This window comes from Zonotrichia albicollis, chromosome 6 (genome assembly GCF_047830755.1).
Source record: "Zonotrichia albicollis isolate bZonAlb1 chromosome 6, bZonAlb1.hap1, whole genome shotgun sequence".
NCBI classification, from domain to species: Eukaryota; Metazoa; Chordata; class Aves; order Passeriformes; family Passerellidae; genus Zonotrichia; species Zonotrichia albicollis.
This window is the reverse complement of record NC_133824.1, coordinates 19,731,781-19,751,512: the sequence shown is the minus strand read 5'-3', so window position 1 is coordinate 19,751,512 and position 19,732 is coordinate 19,731,781. Positions and strand designations below refer to the sequence as shown.

The 19,732-nt window shown below is 39.3% G+C and overlaps 2 protein-coding genes across 5 annotated transcripts in view; one reads left to right on the top strand and one right to left on the bottom strand.

Annotated features, from left to right (window-relative positions):
* Window positions 1-8,677: 8,677 nt before the first annotated feature.
* LOC141729245 (uncharacterized) lies at window positions 8,678-19,205 on the bottom strand. Its single transcript, XM_074542146.1, has 3 exons — window positions 19,110-19,205; window positions 17,789-18,578; window positions 8,678-10,377 (listed from the first exon to the last, which is right to left on the bottom strand). The coding sequence occupies exons 1-2, from the start codon at window positions 19,203-19,205 to the stop codon at window positions 17,847-17,849; spliced, it is 828 nt and encodes a 275-aa protein (XP_074398247.1). The 3' UTR covers window positions 8,678-10,377; window positions 17,789-17,846.
* The window catches only part of NPAS3 (neuronal PAS domain protein 3), a 597,300-nt gene continuing 596,300 nt past the window's right edge, over window positions 18,733-19,732 (top strand). The window contains exons 1-2 of one of the 4 annotated variants that reach the window (XM_074542694.1): window positions 18,733-19,283; window positions 19,382-19,660. In XM_074542694.1, coding sequence (XP_074398795.1) covers window positions 19,503-19,660 — 158 coding nt within the window. In that variant the 5' untranslated portion in view covers window positions 18,733-19,283; window positions 19,382-19,502. Of the gene's footprint in view, window positions 19,661-19,732 lie in introns of all 4 variants that reach the window. The other 3 variants (XM_074542697.1, XM_074542696.1, XM_074542699.1) reach the window with 3 other exon arrangements.

The following is a 19,732-nucleotide window of genomic DNA, read 5'->3' as shown; positions in this document are numbered from 1 at the left end:
GGACAAGCACTGTCACTGAATAAAGCATGTTATGATTAGACTTCAGTACTCATCCCATCCAGATTCTGTCTTGAACTTTAAAAAGTTTGATATGTCTTACTAATTTGGGATAAATTATTTCTATCACAGAAAGGAAGACTTACTGTCTCTCCAAAAAATATAAAGAAATTTTTAACATAAGGATATGGTGGAAAGAAATAGTTTTCACCTGGATGAAAGTCCACATTTCAAGATGACAGCCTTCAACCACTGGCTGTGTATTAAGTTTGAAATTTTGGTTGCGTTTAATTCAATGTAAACTTCATATGTGTTTATCTAAAAGGAAAATAGGTTCTTCTAGAGCCACTCCAAACACAAGGAAATAGTGCTGAGTATGTGTTGCAATAACCCTGCCCTTTTTATATTTTAGTGAGGTGAAATGCTTTGGAAAATGTTCTGTGAAGCACATGTTCAATTATTTCAGCTTATGTGTAATTTTAATGAATGTGTCAAGTTACGTGGCTCAAGTTAGTATGATGAATCAGAGCCTATGAATCTTGTAAATAGAAGGTTCCCTGAAATTCTGGAACTGACAATTTCAATTACACAGGAAAAGGAAAGGAAAAATGCTGACGAATAGGTCAAAACAACTCCAACAGAGGCTCTTCAGAAAGAGCAGAAAAAGGGAAAGTTGATGAGGAAGAGTGTATCCAAAACCTGTAAAATGCCTGCAGAAGCATGCTCTTGGCAGAACAGAAATAGTTGGTGGCAGAAGAGAAATACAGAAATTAGTGGACCAAAGCTATGCATCTTATGGCTTACAGAAGAAGCTGCAGAATTGCACTTCCTTTTCCTCCTCTTCTCCACTTTCTGTCCTCCCCTCTTCCCCATCCAGTATTTACAAATATGTCTTTGGAAACAAACTATTGATATTGTAAATTGAAATACAGCTACGGTACCAGCTTCATCACACCACTAGCCTGTCCAGGAGGAAGATGAGTTGACCAGCATGAGAAATTTAGGGCACAACTCAGTGCCCAAACACAGATGGGCTGCTGTCACTAGTGCCACCCAAGGATATCCTGCCTGGGCTGTAGTTACCTCTCCTGGAGCCCACAGGTTTCCTTCAGGATCTGCCATCCCTGTGTCCCTGGCTTAGGTACCCCAGGATGACTCAGGGACCTAAAAATGCCACGATAAGGCACCCAAACTGTACCTAAATTCACTCATCATGTTTTTATCCAGCATTTTTTTGCTATTGACAACCAGTTTCAATGAATGGTCAAAAGCTGTATGTAATGAATAAGCATGCATCTGTGCTAAAAGGTCAACAGTGGGAAGATGTACAGCTGAAATGGCAATCTTTTTTTACCATGTCCACATAGTAAAATTTAACAGATCTACATTCACTGGTCTATTTAGTGTAATTTAAGGCTGCTTCAATGAATGTTACATATGGTTATTTTGTCCAATATCTCAAATTTCAACTTAGAGAAAAAAAATTGCAAATGGAGAATGTCTCTACTAATTCCAAGAAGATACTTAGAGCTCAGGACAATCACTGAAACCTTCAAGGTCTCAGGTTGTTTGAGTCAATGTCAAATGTTAAAGTAGGTGGTCCAGTCAGAGAGCTGTAATGCAGACACTACAGTGTTGTGAAATTTCTGGGAAGTAATAAACTGGCACTGGAAGTGTAAAGGAAAAAAAGCAGTAATGTGGAATGGCCTCTTATTCAGGAAACTTTGAAAATGTGCAGCCATAATAGCCATGGTGAAGTTCCCTTAAATGAGGCCTTGGTATGCTGTGGAATAAAGTCAAAATAGGAGATTGTGGCAATCCAAGTCATACTGAATAAATGCATACATTGGGCCAAATTGTGATCTTACTCACGAGGGAACATTTTTTTTCCCCCTTTTCAATAAAAAAAAAAGGGAACTGAGAACACTTTAAGATACAGGACACAAATGTGTAATTATTCTTGGCTAACATGGTAGCTGTTGATCATTTAATGAAACCATAATTACCATATAATGGCAGGGTATTTATATGACAGATTACTACATTATTACAGGGTAAGTGTGTGATTATTTCTGTCCTCAAAATCAGAATAAAAACACATGGAAGTGGAAAAATAAGTTGAAAAAAGGGAGAAAAAAAATCTGAATTTCCCAATGCCACTCCCATATTGTTACTCTCTCCGCACCTCAATCACACAGTGATGGCAATGGCCACCAGCATTCATGATGAAGCCAAATCTCCTCAGGAAACCCATGGCACAGCACAACAGATCACAAGGCTCTTTGCCAAATGGCTACAGCTCTAGGCTTCATTGTACTCACAGTTCAACTAATTCAATAGCAGTTTGGTTGCTGGTCTCTTGTCCTCAGAAGACACTATACTCCTGCTTGTTTAGAGGCATCTATGCATGATGGATGTAAAAAATTGCACTGAGAGGTCCTTAACTCCCACTTCCATGCCTTTAGGCAAGAACAGTGAACTAATGTGGGTTTCAAAGTAATGCCACTTTTGTCTTGGGTGGGTAAGTTTAATTTGTCAGCGCTGAGCACTATTTGCTATGGTTTGATTTCAGTCAACACTGCTGGTGCTCACTGGTGAAATTTTGAGCATTTAGTAAGGATTGATTTAAGTTGTGGGAAAATACTTAAATGATTCCATGTATGGGGGAAAATGTGATGACAGGTTATGAATTTACAAAGTTACAGAGAGAGTTTTATAAGCTGAACACAGTCCATCTCAGGCTTTATGAAGAGGATGGCAACTTTCCATGTAGGAGGCAAAATCAAATTGTAAACCCAGCTGATTCCCCAAGCCCTGCCTGGGTGTTAAAAGGGCCGTGCAATCCTGTGCTCCACCTGAAATTTGCCTCTGCATCTTCACGGTGCTGCTTCAGCTGTGTGGGAGAAGATGGCCAGCCCTCCCTGCTTCCAAAAAGCACTTGCTGAGCCAGTATTCTAACATACCAGTTATTGTAAATGAAAGACTTTGGCCCTGAATTGTAACATTGGAATTTTACAGAATTCTTAAATATGAGTTTCCTAGAATTTTATCCAAGAAGCAGTATTACTGTAGCTATTTTCAGTCTTTTTTCTTCTTGAAGTTCTTTAGATTGAGGTAAAATGGGCTTAGGTAAAAGCCACATACTGTTATGTTTGCTCAGGATTTATTCTGTAAGTCTGTAAAAGAGATACAGTTTGGAAGAGAAAAGGGTTTGGAGGCACTAAGAAATCAGTCTGTGTATATTTATTTAGAAGTTAGCTGTAATTGCAGTACCTTTGTAAATAGCTTCCTTAATAAACTGGTTATTACTGCAAATGGTCAATGATTGTTCATAACTCACTGCTGCTAGGTAACTTCACTCTGCACAGAAAAAAAAACCTCACTCTGGTCCTTAAAAGAATAGTTCATGCAAGATGTAGGTGGGAAATCAGTTGTGTCAGAAGCTAAGCCAGCTCTCCCTGAGGCCAAATGGAGCCCCCCCCAGTAAACACCCAACAAGCTCCAGCATCCATTCATAAAAGCCAACAGGCAAGGACAGGATGTGGCCTGGGAGACTTCTGTAAATTGCTTCACACTAATTGTATTTATGAAACCTTGCCATCAGGTGCTGGTTCCAGTGGACTTCAAAAACCAAGATATTCAGCAGCAGAATATGAATAATCCTATCCTGCTTCTCTTGGGAATAGAGATGTTTTGATTTTTAACATTTCCATTAGGAAAAAAAAAAAGATTTTCAACAAATATAGTTTTTTAAAAATTCTCAATCACTCAACAGGACATGAGGAAACATCTGTCCCCTCCCTGACCCACCTTATGCCTAATATTAAGCTTTTAAAAAATCTTCCAGCATTTAAGTCATATATGACTGTGGAAGTCCTTTATAGCCATTACAAAGTTGTTATCAAGGACCCAATCCTTTCTGGTACAATAACATTTTGGTGACTTCAATCTAAAACAGTACAACTTCAAGCAAGTCTCATGAAGATGGGCTTTAAAATGCAGTTGAAAACAAACTGTAATTACTTCTTATAAATATGTACAATTTTTCAAGAATTGTTATTTGTACATCTTCTCTCTCATCCATTTCTAAGCAAAGGTCATATATTAGTAATTTTATTATCAGATTCTTCTGAAGAAAAAAAAATCAGTGGCTCAGGAAGTTTTCTCCTAAGCTAAAATAAGTCAACTTCTAGGGTTTCAAATTCTGGCAAGCTAACTTCTCCAAGGTCTCGTAAAAATTCTGGGCTGTTATCTCCATATGCCTGATAGTTTTTTGGGGATTTTTTTTGTGATGGTAATTAAAACCGTCTGTCCTTTCTCTGTGACTTCAGGAGAATGGCAATGAATCACAAGAGCTCTAAAACAGAGAGAAGGATAGAGGCTGAGGTTGGCAGCTCAGAATCACTTAATCTGCTGTATTTCATCCATAGAAGTATAGATGCCAAGCGCTGCCTCCTAATTCAAGCAACTTCAGAACAAGTCACCATGGCAGAAGGTTGTCTCACAGTTGTCATAGGGAGACAGAGGTAGTCCTGGTTTTGGATTAAAGCATAAAGAGATGCAAAATAAACTAATTTACTTGATATGGAACATCATTATCTCTTAATACTAGCTCTAACTCTTCTTGTATCATCTGTTAGAATTTTCCAGGAATCTTTTCAACAATCTCTCAGTAATACATGTTTTTTGAAATAAGAGTGTGTCAAAAGTGAAATAAATTCATGAAGCACAAAAATGACACTGAAACCAGTACTACAGTCTTATCAAGTCAAGAAATACTTAAACTCCAAAATACAATTTAGAAAATTAATTCATATTAATTAATAATTAATTCATAAATTAATTAATATGTTTTCATATTCTGTAGTAGTTGACACTACTCTTTCTTTCTTACACCTTGCTATTCATTCTACAATTTTAATTTTCCAGTGTTTTTGAGAAATTTTCTGTTTTAAGATTTTTTGTCATTTAGAAGAAGGTTGCTCACTAGGTGGGTCACTTCCTTCTCTCCTAGAGGCATTGTCTCCTTCCCTTTTGAAATGAGAATGAATTTCAGCAATAAATTGATCTGATCTCAGAACTGGGGATCTGGAAGATACAATATAATGAAAGTCTTAATAAGCTAATCACATTCCTGAGGATCACGTACGTTGGTAGCCTGCTGCTCAGGGAAGTAAAGCAATGTTTGACATGGTCCTTCCAAGTCCAGATCCTCCCCATGAGTCAATTTCTTATCCAAAACTAAACAAACATCCATGTGCCCTGTTCCCATCATTCTCAGGCTATATACAGTCAGCAGCTTTGGCTCCCAAATTGAGGGGAAAAGGCTGAATGTCATGTGAGAATGACAGCATATGTCTGAAGCATCCATATGCTGGCTGCCTACTGAGACTTGATGACCTTGGCACTCACTGAGGTTCAGAAAATCAAGTAGCACTGAAGATATAAAACTTAGGTAGTATCACTTTTTTATTTTAGAAAAGAGTTGGGTATGTAAAACTATTTAAGAACATGGATCTAAGCACTCCATGAGGTAAAGCTTTTAAATAGAATAAGGTTTGCTGATCAGAGACTGGTTTCCTATCAAACAGCGTGCAGTGCTGTCCTAATAAAACAAAACATACAACTACCATGAAACAAATACTCTAAAAGGAACAGATGCATTCTTGGTATAATTCTTTTGAAATCAGCAAAAGAAATGAAATTAGAATCAACCTTCTGAGGCAAAAATCTTTTATTTTTATTAAACAATATTTGTACAGCATATAGTAATTTCAAAAGTCTCTTTTATCAAATTTATTTTGATTTCGTGAAAACATGTACAGCTTTTAATATAAGCAGGCGTATCAGTCCAATTTCCTACTAAATGTTCTTTTTTGTTAGTTTTCTTTATTTTCTTTTTTTTTTTAGTTTCCTGCTTTATCATTCAGAAGGTTTGCACTGTATTCCTGTATATATTTGGTTTGGTGCCCAGAAATGTATTATTTTAACAGGGCTATTCATTAAAAGTTATTACTTTACAGGGGTTCTACCATGCATACATAATTATATATATGCCCTTCTACGATGAACACTGTGATAAAGTTACCATAAAAGATTTTTCTTTTTAGGGTTTATAGTCTCTGCCATTTCATGTCACATTGATTTGACTAATCCTGGCATCTAACTTTCTAACTTCAATTATTTTTTCAAAAGGTACTAAACTGTCAAAACATATTTTTCATTATTTTTTTCAGTAACATTAATCCTTCAGAAAGTATTGGGACTGTGACTTGTCCTCTCTTTATGTTCTCCAAGAAAGAAGTGAGCACAGCTGCTAACACACAGGACTTGCCTTGGCCAGAACCAGTAAGCCAGTTTTCAGTGACCTGCCCAAGACTGACTGTGATGCTTTTCCAAAATAATTTTTGATAACCACATATTTCAGTAACTCCATGAAAAGAGGTTTTAAAGAATATCTCCAGATATACAATATAGGTTAGGGTGGGGTTTTTTTCTATTTTACGACAGAAAAGGTTTTAAATGATCAATTTTATTATGAAAATAATCGAAAGGAATGTTTAAGATAAAAAGGTAAAAAACAGGATATTTTCTTGCAACTACCTGTTTCTATGAATCTACACCACAAGGCCAAGCACGAACAGAAAAAAATTCTTCACAACCTTTGTGGAAAGCTGGCAGTAAAAGGGAGCTGGCGTCAGTGTGAGCAGTGTAGCAGAGTATTGTACCAGTGTAGCTGGTCAGGAGCCAACACTTCCAAGTGGACCTGAAAAGCATGCTCTGTGCTGGTGTGACTTTCAAGTTACAGAAATGTCTTCAGTACTGAGATCTCTGATTTGCTTCCAGTAGCTAAGGCAGAATGAACAAAATCACCTATAAAAATTGAAAGAGAAAGAATATTTTGTGTTTTTCCTGCTTCATTCTCATCACTGCCCACCTGGAGTTTGGGAGGATAGATTGGAGACTTAATCTACAGTCTGACTGAGACTTTTTAAGTCCTATATTGCACAATACTTTGTTGAACTTTTGTTACCCTATACACATCAAAGATGGCTTATGTCCTTTGTCCCAGTGTCAGAGAGACATTAAGCAATACTTTCACTCCCGGGATTCCACAATTACAGAATTATTCTGAGCTGCAAAGACATTAATGAATATAAAGACTTAAGCATCCAGTGAAACTTGGAATTGCTGTACTTGCACTAAAAACAGTAAATTGATAGAAATAGATCTAGAGCATAGAGAATATTTTAGATTTGTGGAGGAAAAAAACCCCAAAACCTAAAACTGCACATCAATTATATGTAATCACTTTGAACTCTATACTTACCTTCACATATCTGGTTCATGCTTTTGTATATATTTCCATTGACACAGTTTTCTACTGTAATACGATTATACAGCGGTGTTTGCAGAGTGACAGAATCCATGGAAGGGTAAAGCAAAGGATGCCTCTCATTTTGGACTCATACAAAACATAACAGGATCTAGTTGCGCATCTGCTGGTTTTACATAAGCTCCTCTGAACGTTTTGGAAGTTAATTGTGATTATGTTTAAGTTTAAAAAAAATTTGAAGATTGCTTTTCCTGATAAGTAGCTAAATTTATTCTCCATTAATCAAATGTTGCAAACCCTCTATATCTTCACTAAAGTGAAGGTAGCTCTGCTCTCATTTCTTTAGTTTTCAGAAAGAGGGGCAGTGAATGTGCCTTTTTTACAATTGCCACTCTCTGGATGAGACATCAGAGTCCTTTAGCCTGATTCTCATTACTATCTAGCAAAAGCAAGAGCTTGAGGCACTGTGCAAAGAGTATAGGATATGGGATATCTTGCCTAACATTTTTCTCTTGAAAGCATGCTGTAGTAGTATGTAATGTGTGCTGTTAAAGTGGCATTGTGCAATTATCCTAAAAGCCTAGATGCACTGGTTACCTCACCATCCTCTGCAACACTACCCTGGTGCATTTTTTTAATATATTGTGTGAAAGTGATACACCAGTCTTGTACTTAATAAACTGGTTTATTTGCCACAAGATGAGGCTACATGGAATGTAATTGTGCTGTGTGGGGTTAACTTTCTGTAGCCTGTTACCTTTGACTTCAGTGACTTCACATAAAACAATCTCCACAACTCCAATGAGACTCACTTATGGTAATACTGGCCCATTGATTCCAATGAAACACTATTAAAAATGACTCTTGATTCACTTTAATAGTCACTTTTAACAGCATCAGGCCACTCATCCCACTATCGTACTTTCAAGACTGAATGTTCAAACACCTTATGCAGACAAAAGCAAACATCAATATACTTCAGTGAAAACTTGTTTCTTGTAATGGTAGTTGACTTACTGATAAGCAGTACTGAATATTACCTCATAGGAAAGAAAGAAGCATCTTCCAGAGTTTTTTCTAGTACCCCCCTATAAACATTTTTTGGGAGGCTGTAGGGAAATATGAAAAACCCAGAATGACATATTAAAACCAAATGGATTAGCATTCCTCCTTAAATTTCATGAAAGCCATATGAAAGGTTCAATGCCATATAACTATGTATTTTGAGAATGCTGTTTTGTTTTAGGGTTTTTTTTTGATGATGTTTAGTTTTCTGTGGAGTTCTTTTTTTTTGTTTTGCTTTTGTTTCATTTTGCATTTTTGTTTGGTTTTTTGTTTTTTGAATTTTTTTTTTTTTGATGGCTGGTTGGTTGGGTTTTTTTTGTTCAGTTTAATTTCTACGAAAAGGTACGATTTCTTTAATTTCTTCCTTGAAATTAAAATGAAAATGGAGATAATTGACAGACAGGGAGTATGTTTGCTTTTGCTTCCTTGCTTGAAACAGATTGCATCTCCATTACTCAAATTCATGACTGAATCAGGCTTATTGAGAATCTAACCACTATGCTGTACTAGAATGCTCGTCATATTCTTGTTTTTTCAGAGGGAAAGTATCACCCAACCTTTTTTTCCCCATCCACTCATATCTTAGGTTTGTTCTCTGCTCAAGATATTCATGTCTTCTGATACTCATGTATTAAAATTTGCTTTGTTTGAGCTCTTGTGAGTTTGTTATTCATTTGGATTTTTTTGTTCTAACCTCTGATTTAACTTGAAATCTATCCCTCTAAACGCAAGACAATTTTGCCATTTTCCTTCAGAAGCCAGACAATTTATAGATGAGCTCAGACCAAATAAATCAGGCAAGATATATTTATAGGTATAATATACCATATATATTAATATATATTTTTAATCAGCATCACACTGTCACTCTGCAGAAATAATTAGCTGTTAGGAAGGCACCCACTGCTGCTACCCAGAGCAGACACTGTAGCTGGTACCCAGGCTGGGACACCAGAGCAGCCAGCCATCAGTCAGCCATGGCTGCATAAGGCTTGTGTCCATTAGTGATGGAGTGAGTCCTCCTTGTTTCCCTACATTAATTCACTTGAGTGACTGTGTAACTACAGTCATCTTTAGGTTGGGCAATTTCTCCAAGAGAGAACATCCACAGTCATTCTGAACTAAGAAACAGAGATTCAAACGCACATTAACCTCAGTACTTGGTGGTGGGAAAAGGCATTGACCCACCTGTGCCTGCCCTGCTCTCCTCTCACAGCATGGAGCCTCGGGAAATGCCCAGTTTGACTCTCCAAACAAGGACTGCATCTCAGATATTGGTCTCCATTCTGCATTGACTGGACTTCTGAATACTTGTGCATGAAAACCAGTGGCCCAACGTCCCAAGATAACAGAGAGTCAAATTCTAGTGCCTATATATGACACTGAGGATTCAACCCTGGAATCCTTTCGAAAGGTCAGTATTAATTTATTTCCTTGCAGCATCATAACTGGACCTAATAACAAATCACTAGTTGTATGCTAGCAAAATGATGTTATTTTTTAAATTATGGAATAATGTGTTTATGATATAATCAACAATATCAAAATAAAGTTCCTACTTGAAGAAATATTGTTTGGTACTTTAAAGGTATATTCAAGTTGCCATGTACATAGCATGCATAGAGTATGCTTTAGTTTTATTTTCTCTTTTCCCCCAAATGCTGGTTTTCATTGAAAGCCATATTAAGGGATATTCTTTCAGGTTTTAAAGATCTTTCCAACTAACAGTGAAGACAGCAGATATTTTAAAGTCGATACATTAAATAAATTAACTCCAGACATGTGTGATCCACAAACCAAACAGCACCATATGAATGCATGTACACAGTCTCCTACTGATATCAGGACTTACAAGTAAAAGGAAGACAGAATGATTGGCAATGTCAAGCATCATCTGTTATAACAATGGTTTGAAGAGTTTAGAGTCTCTCAAAAGTAAAATTATTTTGCATTATTCCCAGACACAGACTCTTCTTCACCTAAAAAGCAAAGGTAAAAGAGCAGTGTTAGTGGAAGTAGCAATGTTTCATAAGAATATTCTGAAAAGTAAGAATACTGTTGCTATTTAAATGGAAACATTCTTCTTCTCATCTTTGGATATGCAAACTTTGAAGTATTATTAATGCATACCATAAAATGTAAGGTGTACAATGAGTTCAAGAAACATCTTAATCTTTTTTTTCTTCCTCTTCAGGTGTTTGATATATCAGCTTTAGTAATTTTATTATTTCAAGACTTTTTTGCATATAATATATTCTTTATTATGCACATTTTCACCCTCTGTATTTAATTATAAACTGAAAACAGTTGACTAAAACTGATTAAAATCAAAAGTTCTGCCTAGGAACGAGTAACAGATTAGAATATATTCTAGATAAAACTAGCCACTGTGCTTAGTTGGCATATAGACAAATTGTTACTGAATTGACAGCACAGAAAATAGCACGGACTGTTAGTAACATTATTCAAAACAAATTGTAACTTTTTATTAAATTAGTGATTGCATTTGAATCTTACAATTACTGCTATATTATCAATATTTTCAAATTTTACTTCTACCTGTATGACAGCTTTTATCTCCATATGGTTTAATTACTTTAGGAAAAAATATTGATTCAGGTCAGTTAAGGGAAGAAATAAATAGTGATTATAACATCTTGCAATTATAAATAAACTCTGACATCATGCAGATGGTTGCTGTTGTTATAATACCTATATACCTATATAATACCTCCAATATTTCTTCTTGTTCTGTACAAAAAAGGCCAAACCTGTATTAAATAAAATACTCTTGAAAATCTGTAGGAGGTTTTTTCCTAAAATGAAGAACACATTTCAAAAAAAAATGATAGTTTGCTGGAGGAGTTCCTGTTGCTTTTCCTTCTGTCATAGTATGGAGAAGAAATAGGCCATACCATCAACAAGTAATGATTTTTACTAACCTGTCCTGCTGAGGTACTAGTAAAATGAATTTTTCCCCATATTGGTTCAAAGACAAAAAAGGTACAATAATGAGCCTCTTTAATGAATTTTGAACTAAGAGAAACTTTAATTTTTTTCCAATTGACATATATATATACCCAAATTATAGATATTTTATAGACAAATATATGTTGCCTCAGTTGTGTAATGAAGAGAATAGTGGCTTAATTCTGTAATACCTAAAACATGTATTGACAATGAGAAAATTACATTATCTGTTTCCTTCAGAGTGTCCAGAAGTTCTCCATCCAATATGTTGCCAATACCTAATCTTGTTTGAGTCTCAAAAGTCACAATGATGTTTTCTATGTTGTTCACTCATTAATATAAAAATGAGATAATATGATACACTGGGAGTGAACAGTCAAGAATGTTAGGTACCCTTCCTGAGTAATTTTAAACAAATGGACTATTCAACTTTATTTAGACACAAACTACAGTCTAGACCACTTTCTGATAATTAAAATACACTTTGAGGTGGTGAGAATACTTACAGCCAAAGAAGAAAAAAATAAACTAACTGATCATATTCCAAATTTGGCACAATTTATGGCCAGTTGGCGGGCTACCCTACCTTTGAAAAAGATAATTAAAATAAAGTTCCAGCAGTAGACTAAGATGTCTTCTAACCAATGTTTTCCAGTTTTGTCAAAATTAAGTCCCCAATAAAAGAATTTTGAAGTGTGAAATGTAAGGACCCTTCTCAGATGCTGCATGTAACATTGGTTGTTATTTACAATAGTTATTATAGTATGGATAGCAACAATAGAAATGCAAGTAATGTGGATGGAGGTCTATCTTTGAAAGGAATAAAGCTTCCTCCTTAAGGTTTGTGATAGACCATATAAAAATACTAGGAAGGTTTTTGTTGGTTTTTACCCAAGAGAAATTTGAAATTGAAAGAGTAAAATCAGATATATGCTTAAATTTTGAAGACCACCTGTGAGTATGCTTGATGCCTGAATTAAAGTAAAAAGGAATGAAAAAATTAGGACAATCATCTTCATAGGATGAACTGAAACTGCAGAATAATAAATAGTTCTAAATAAGAACGGGACTCTGTTAGAGATTACTATGCCTGCACAATGATGCATTTTCAAACAGGCTAGCCTACATTCAAGTTTCTGACACATATATACATCCTTATAAGTTTTAACTATTTTTAGAGAAACACTAAGACTAAGGATCAAAGTATTTATTTCCGATTCTTATGTATGCTTGAAGTTTCAGAAACTGTTAGCAGAGCCACAGATGTACGCGGCTGCCCACCTGGGACTGCTACACAGGAACACAACGCACTGCCTTCAATGAGTGGAAAAATAAAGCTCTAATAAAACAGAAAAAGCCCCATCACGCCAGCTATGGAGAAGCATGTCTTTGAGGACCTAGCACAGCTTTAAACTGCACTGGATGCAATTTGGACAGTAGGAGATAAGACACAGGCACGAGAATATTTTCATTCAATGTGCATGGCTGCGTGACTCAGCGGAGCACCAACAGCCACCGCCAAGGAGGAAAGGCTACGCTGGACTGTGCTGGGCTTGTCTGAAAGAGCTCTGAGTGAAAGATCAATGCTTTTCTTGCTGTACGTATCATTAACTTGGATTTGTTAATCAGAAAATAATCAGGAGAAAGAGAGCATGATTGGTTCCATTCCTTCTGAATAAGAAGAGAATGAGCACTTAGTAAGGGAAGGAGTAAGAATCCTCCTCTAAGTGCAGCCAAAAACCTTCAGCTGTCTTTTTGATCCTGACTTTCCAAGACACACTAATGGGTGTTTCTGCAAATTATTTTGTTTAGGAGCGCTGGCAGAGGCTACAAATAAATGTAAACACATATATAAAAGAAAAAAAGTGTGTTGACTAGCTCTGTGCTTTTTTAAATTTCACTTATGGATGAGCAGCACCAAAAATCTGAATGTGGTGAGAACACAAGATAATATGATAGCATTTCTTAGAAGCCCTGGAGATAAAAAACACCTGCTTGATTTCTTTTTCCAATACAGCTTCTTATAAGGTTGTGTGGCATGAATGGGGATTTTGAGGATGTGAAAACAGCAAAATTTAGTTGTGGTCTCCATAGTCCTAATTTGATGTCAGTGAAGTAGCAGACTGCTTTGGAGGCATAAGACTGATCTTGAAGAGGTGGGAAATGAAAACATAGGTGCTAAAACTGCTTGGAGACACATCACAGATCTGCAGAAGCAGGTAAAGTCTGAAAAAATGAGCTGGCTGCTTCTCAATCTCCTTGAGATGCTAGAAAATTTGTGGGTGATCAACACTGCAGAAAACCTCTGGTGCTAAGGGATAACTCACTCACTAAAATTTAGGGCCGGAGCTAAGTATGCAACACATGAGAAACTGACTTTAAGACTGATGCTCCAGCCTTGGAAGGTGACCTGTCCTTTGTCATTACAAGGTGGGCCAGAGGTGCTCCTTTGCTTTCCCACAGAGAGTAAAATAAAAACCAAAACAACCTGATGGCAGGAAAGACATGATACTCCTTCCTGAGGCAGCATTGGAGGTCTGTGCACAGCCCAGGTTCACCTTTTGGGTGTGTGAGCACTGTGCCAGCCTTTCCCCTTGCAGCCAGCCTTGCTCACAGGGCTCCCGGCTGCCAGTGCCAATGAATGAGATCCCGGATCTGCCCCAGACCTTCCCCGCATCCTCCCGTGCCCGGCCGTGCTCACAGGGCTCCCGGCTGCCAGTGCCAGTGAATGAGATCCCGGATCAGCCCCGGACCTTCCCCGCATCCGCCCGCCGGCAGCGCGGGGCGCTAATCGCTGAGCACCGGGACAGCCCTGCAGGGCATTCCTCTAATAGTTGCTCTAGTTCTTCCACTGATGTCCTTATACATCTTTTATGATTTCGATAGTGATGCTATGTTCCCCAGGCACTTTCCTTCTATCTTACTCTCTGCCTGCCTTTTTTTTTTTTTTTTTTAATACGGGGAGGGGGGGTACCTTAAACTTGCCCTTCAGTCCTAGCAAAACCTTTCAGAAAGACATTTCCCTTATCCATTCTTCCAACCACGAGTACATGTCAAGGAATGGTGAAGATGGAAAATATTTGAGTACTTTCATATAAGTTGTAACGGTCTTTTTCCTGACTTCATGTTCTATTTAGAGCTTTTTCTTCAAAACAGATGAACAGACAATTCTTTTGGATTTAAAATTAAATTTAGAATATTTTCTTTAAACTGCACTCGTTGCTTTTACAAAGGAATGAAAACAAAATGCAGCACGTGACATCATTTGAAAGAGAAAATTATGTTATCTTATATAGTTCTAGAAATAAACTGTATTTTTTTAAGTGTGGCTCTTCCGTAATGTGCACTGCTGATAAATAGTAAAAAGAAATTTTTTCCTAACTATATATTTCTCTCACATTATACATATATAAATTCTTCTGGGAATAGCTTGAGCAATATAACTTGAGATATGAGGTAGCTGATATATGTGAGGTATTAATATGAAAAATATTTTCACTGCTTGTATGTTATAAAGCTCTTGGAATATTACAGACAACAAAAGTATAGGTCAGTTAAAGAATCTCCTTATCCCTGTTCTGCCCATAATTTTTTTCCTGCAGGTCCCTTCTCTCTTGTTTTCTTCTCATCTGTTATTTTCATTTTCTTTCTCATCTTTCATTCTCTATTATACAGGGCACCTTTTGAGGAGCTTCTTCTGCTTCCCACTGACAACGCATACTGGCAGCAGCAACCGAAGCCTCAGTCAGTGAACACTTGTAGAGATGGTGAGTTGTAAAATAATAAATCGAATATTTAATACTTAGACAGAAGATGTGGACTTTATCTACACTTAATGGGTGGGGAGGCTGATTACTCATTCATAGCTACACCACTTGTGAATGATGAGGTCACCCCTATCTCAGGAAGATAAATGCCATATCCTGTTATGACATATTCCTTTTATATAAAATTAGTTCAATTTTCTCACTAGTGAGGAATCAGTATAACTAAAAAAAAAAAATCACTTCAAGATAAAGGCATTTTTCTACTGTAATTCATTATATATCCTATTTTCATTTTATTTCTGTTCTGTTTTGTTCTATCTTATCCTGTTCTATGTATACTATTTTACTCTCTACCTAAATGATATCTGACTAAAGTGAAGCAAAAATTAGATGATACAATGAAGCTTTGTAGCATTCTCTCTCATACCTGTCACAGGCTCCTTCCAACAGCAGATAATGAAAATTCAAAGTCAAACCATTTAACTTTAAGTAAATGGAAATGAATTTCCAGAGAAGAGATATTTTTTCACCTGTGAAAGGAACAGTAGTATACCGACAATGCGAATAAAGATATAATATATAATTGTGATAGAGAGGTATATGAAAAGCATAAATATTAAATGTTATTGTATTGCATATTGTCATGTGGTTTTAATTTTTATTTTTGCTATGTTTTTGCCTGAGAGGAAGGTCTACTGCACATAGAAAACAGCAGTACTCTATTAAAATATTTATTTGCTTAATCAATACTAAAGCAACTTGCAGCATATCTTGCAATAGTATATGGTATTGAGACAAAAACTATGTCACTTGGACACCAGAAGCTGTCAATAATTTGACCAAAATGAGAAATAAAGTAAATTAAAAATATTGGGGTTTATTCTCATCTCATTTACGCTAGCATGCTGCAGCAAATTAAGTTAAATCCATCATGGTATGTTGTAGCACTGGTGAAATATGTGGCAAATTGGGTCCACACTATTTAATATGGCACAGAGCATATGCTTGATGATGGATATTTTCATTGGTGTATAAAGTAAGTCTCAGAAATTCCTACTGCATTTCACCATTGTGATTAATTTGGGGGGGAACAAAAGATACAAACAATCAAAATGGAGCTTTCTTCAAATATGAGAAAATGTTTTTTATTTGGCGTCTTTCAAGAGCTCCGGCAAAGAAAATTATTCTGTATTCTAGACATTCACAAACCTACCTTTGAATCCTGCTTGTCTTCTAACATACAAAACTATTTGTCAGTACTTCCAGTGACTTAGTGGGTCTACTTGTGCAAGCAAAGTTATCAAGTCCGAACTTTTAGTTACATTAACACTTTAGATATTAATCAATACGCATAAAAGATGTTAATAAATATCGAGAGATCCTGGCTGTGCCTACATGGATGAAAAGCAGTGACTTTCAAGACTAAGAAGAAGCAAGCTTGGCTAAAGGCAGGCTCTCCATCCAGGCTGTCTCTTTGAGATGTGAAAATCTGCTCAGAGTTGCCAATGTAGAGCAAAGAGTGACAATCAATGGATGGGCACTTCGGCATGATTACATCCACTCTACTGCCTGGCCATACATTGACAGACAAAACTACTGTAATGGAGTGATCATTTGGAAAATGGCTACTGCCCACATTTAAATTCCTTTCAGTGTTATTCCATAGCCAATTAGAGTGGTAGCCCAGCCTATATTCATGCCAGTCTTGTACTATAATGTAAGAAAAAGGAAAGGAGCAGCTCAGAAGTCTTTAATTATTCCTCCAGCCATTTATTGACCTGCTCTCTAAAGGCCATATAGGGGCCTTCATCTGCATGCAAAATTCCTATTGACATCACTGGGAGGGCCACAGGCAGATGGAGAGTACTTTGTAAACCTTACATTTTAAATATGTTGTAGGAGAATGGCACAGAATTTGCAGTCCTTTAAAAAAGTGAGCAGCTTTATCTAATATTGGTCTTTAAACATGGAGTTTGAATAACAGTTTTCCTAGCAATAACAACCCCCCTCTTCTCTGCAAGCTATCTAACCTACACGTTTCTGTAAAGTCTTCATATTTAACACTCAAACAATTGATGTCCCTATAGTATAAACAGGATAGATAATGAATATAAGTGGGATAGAAAATTAATCCTACTTGCGAGGAAAGAGAGTCATAATTCACTTAGGCTTCTCAGCTCTTACGTTATGAGGTCTTCAGCTAACTCATGGGATCCATTCCACATCCCACAGATGCTCATTATGAATTCTTTTTATGTGCAACATGTGGGGACTAACCAGTTTCATATCTCCTGGTATTAGCTGCAATCCAAAGCATTTTGTATTAAAACAGAATGCAAACACAGATGCTATTTAATAGAAAGGATTTGAATGCAGTCTCTGTTTTAACATAAAGTTGGTGTGTCTTAATTTGCTTTGAAACAGCAATGGGAAGAAAAGTCAAGATGAGGGGATATTTTTAGATTAGGAGCCAGGCTTTGACTCTAAAGGGCACACAGTTGCATGGAAAAAGGGGAGACTGGCCCAGGTGACTGCTTTGATTCACGGAAGGTTGCAATGCCTTTGGAGCGAGGGGACAGCCTGGGATCTCTGCTCATTTTTGGGATGCTGCCATAGCCTTTCCAACACTACACACATTCTGAAGTGCTACTACCTGCGTTCTGTCCCATGCAGCTCCTCTTGGTAAGAGCCTCGGTTTCCTCAGAAACGAGTTAGCAGCACGGCTGCTGTTTGTGTAAGGTGCAGTAACGCAGCGTGTTACTTTCTGCTCTAGCTGTCCACTCACTGGGCTGGCGCGAAGAGTCCAGCTCTCCACAAGCACCGCGCTTTTCAGCTCCAGCAATCAGCAGCTTGGGGCTCCAGGTCCGTGGTTTCAGAGGCGCCCCCAGAAGAGAGGCGATCTGGTGGGACCCTCCCGCAGGAGGGAGTTTTCCTGCCGTTCCCTGCTGCCTCTGACTGGGCACAGCTGCTGGGCTCCCTGCGGGACGGGATCCTCGCCCCTCGTCTCCCGCTGCAGCTGCGGGAGGAGGGAGCAGCCCGCGGTTTACCTCCCGAGCACCATGGCCAGGAGGGCTCGGGTCTCCGCGTCCCCTCGGCCGAGGCTGCCCGCCCCAAGGCCGAAGCGAGGCGCCCGGGCAAAGCCGCGGAAGGTCCGCGCCGCCCCGCGCTAGCGCCCAACTTCCCGCGCGTCCTTGCCGCGCCGCCCCGCGCCCGGGCGCGCTCGGTGGCGGCGGCCCCGCCGGGCAGGGGCGCGGTCCCGGGGGCTGCTGGAGCCGCGCAGCGCCGCGCCCGGGGATGAGCGCTCGGCGGAGGCGGATGAGGGCGAGCCCGCCCGAGCGAGGCACAAAGGCGGCGGGGAGTCGCGGCCCCGGGCCCCTCCGCCGGTGCGGTGCGTGCCGCGCCCCGGGGGCGGCTCTGCCGGGGGCTCCGCGCAGCGCTCGGCCCTATAATTGATATGTTGAAGCAGCAATAGGGATCAGTGCGTGCACAGACAGCACACACCTTACAAGTTTGACTCGCAATAACATTGCTGCACACTAGGAGGGGAGGAGAGTCAGCTCCCTAGAATAAGGAACAAACTCTGCCTTTGCACAAAAGCGGCGCATTTCCTCGCTTGTGAAAACCGTCCCTTCATAGAGAGAAAGAAAAGAGACGGAGGGGGGCTGCGGGGTGCCTCTAGGAGAGCAAAAGCAAGTTACCAAGAGCGAGAACTTGTGCTGCAACAATCCTCCACTCTTCCTCTTCTCCTCAGGACTCTGGGAGCAGGGATATTCCTCCCCTTCCCTCCCGCCTTCCCACCCCCCCCGGCCCCCCCGCACAGTTGGCGCTAGCCCAGACTGTGGTCAGCCGCCTTTATTATTACTTCATTGAGACAGAGAAATCCTCTAAGACTTGCATTTTGGGTGGAGGGTGGGGGGTGGAGGGACGAGAAGGAGGAGGGAAAAAAGGCAACATTTGCTGCTCATCATTTTCACTGCACCGCTAAAGTAATTGCGCCCCCCTCTCTCCTCCCCGTCCCTCCTCAGCTTGGATTTTTCGCCTATATCTACAGCTTCAGTAGTATTCGACATACCTTTTTTTGTTTTTTTGGTAGCTCTGATATTCCACTTCTCTTCCCAAATTTTCACGCGTTGCATGTTTGCAATTCGGTAAATTTCTCCCCCCCTCTCCCCTTTACCCCTAGCCCCCCCAAACTCCTCAATCTCAGCCCAGCCGCTCACATCAAAGCGCCCGTCCTCACTCACAGTGGCCGCCACTCACTAATGGGATTGCAGTGTGCCTGGCTCTGCTGCTGCAGCCGCCGGAGGGAGAGTCGCTGCTGCTGCTGCACCTCTTCGCCGACACTCGCCGGGTGCTGAGCCGCGGGGATGATCAGGATCTTCCCGGATTTCAGCGTGCAGGTGACGGCGGCGGCGGCCGGCGGGGCGGCCGGGGGGGTGCCGGCGGCGCCGGGCATGGGGCGAGCCGGCGCCGCGGCCAACGGCAACCCGCAAAACGTGCAGGGCATCACCTCCTACCAACAACGGTGAGCACCGGCTGGGAGAGGGGTGTGCGGCTCTTCCTGAGGCTCCCTCACTTGCTTTTTCTTTGTGCTTTT

Bases quoted from the DNA above. Each gene is read 5' to 3' on its own strand.
- LOC141729245 (XM_074542146.1), bottom strand. From the start codon at position 19,205: ATGTCGAATACTACTGAAGCTGTAGATATAGGCGAAAAATCCAAGCTG. The intron at 18,579-19,109 runs GTGAAAATGATG...TATCAATTATAG, and splicing joins GCAATTACTTTAGCGGTGCA to GGCCGAGCGCTGCGCGGAGC.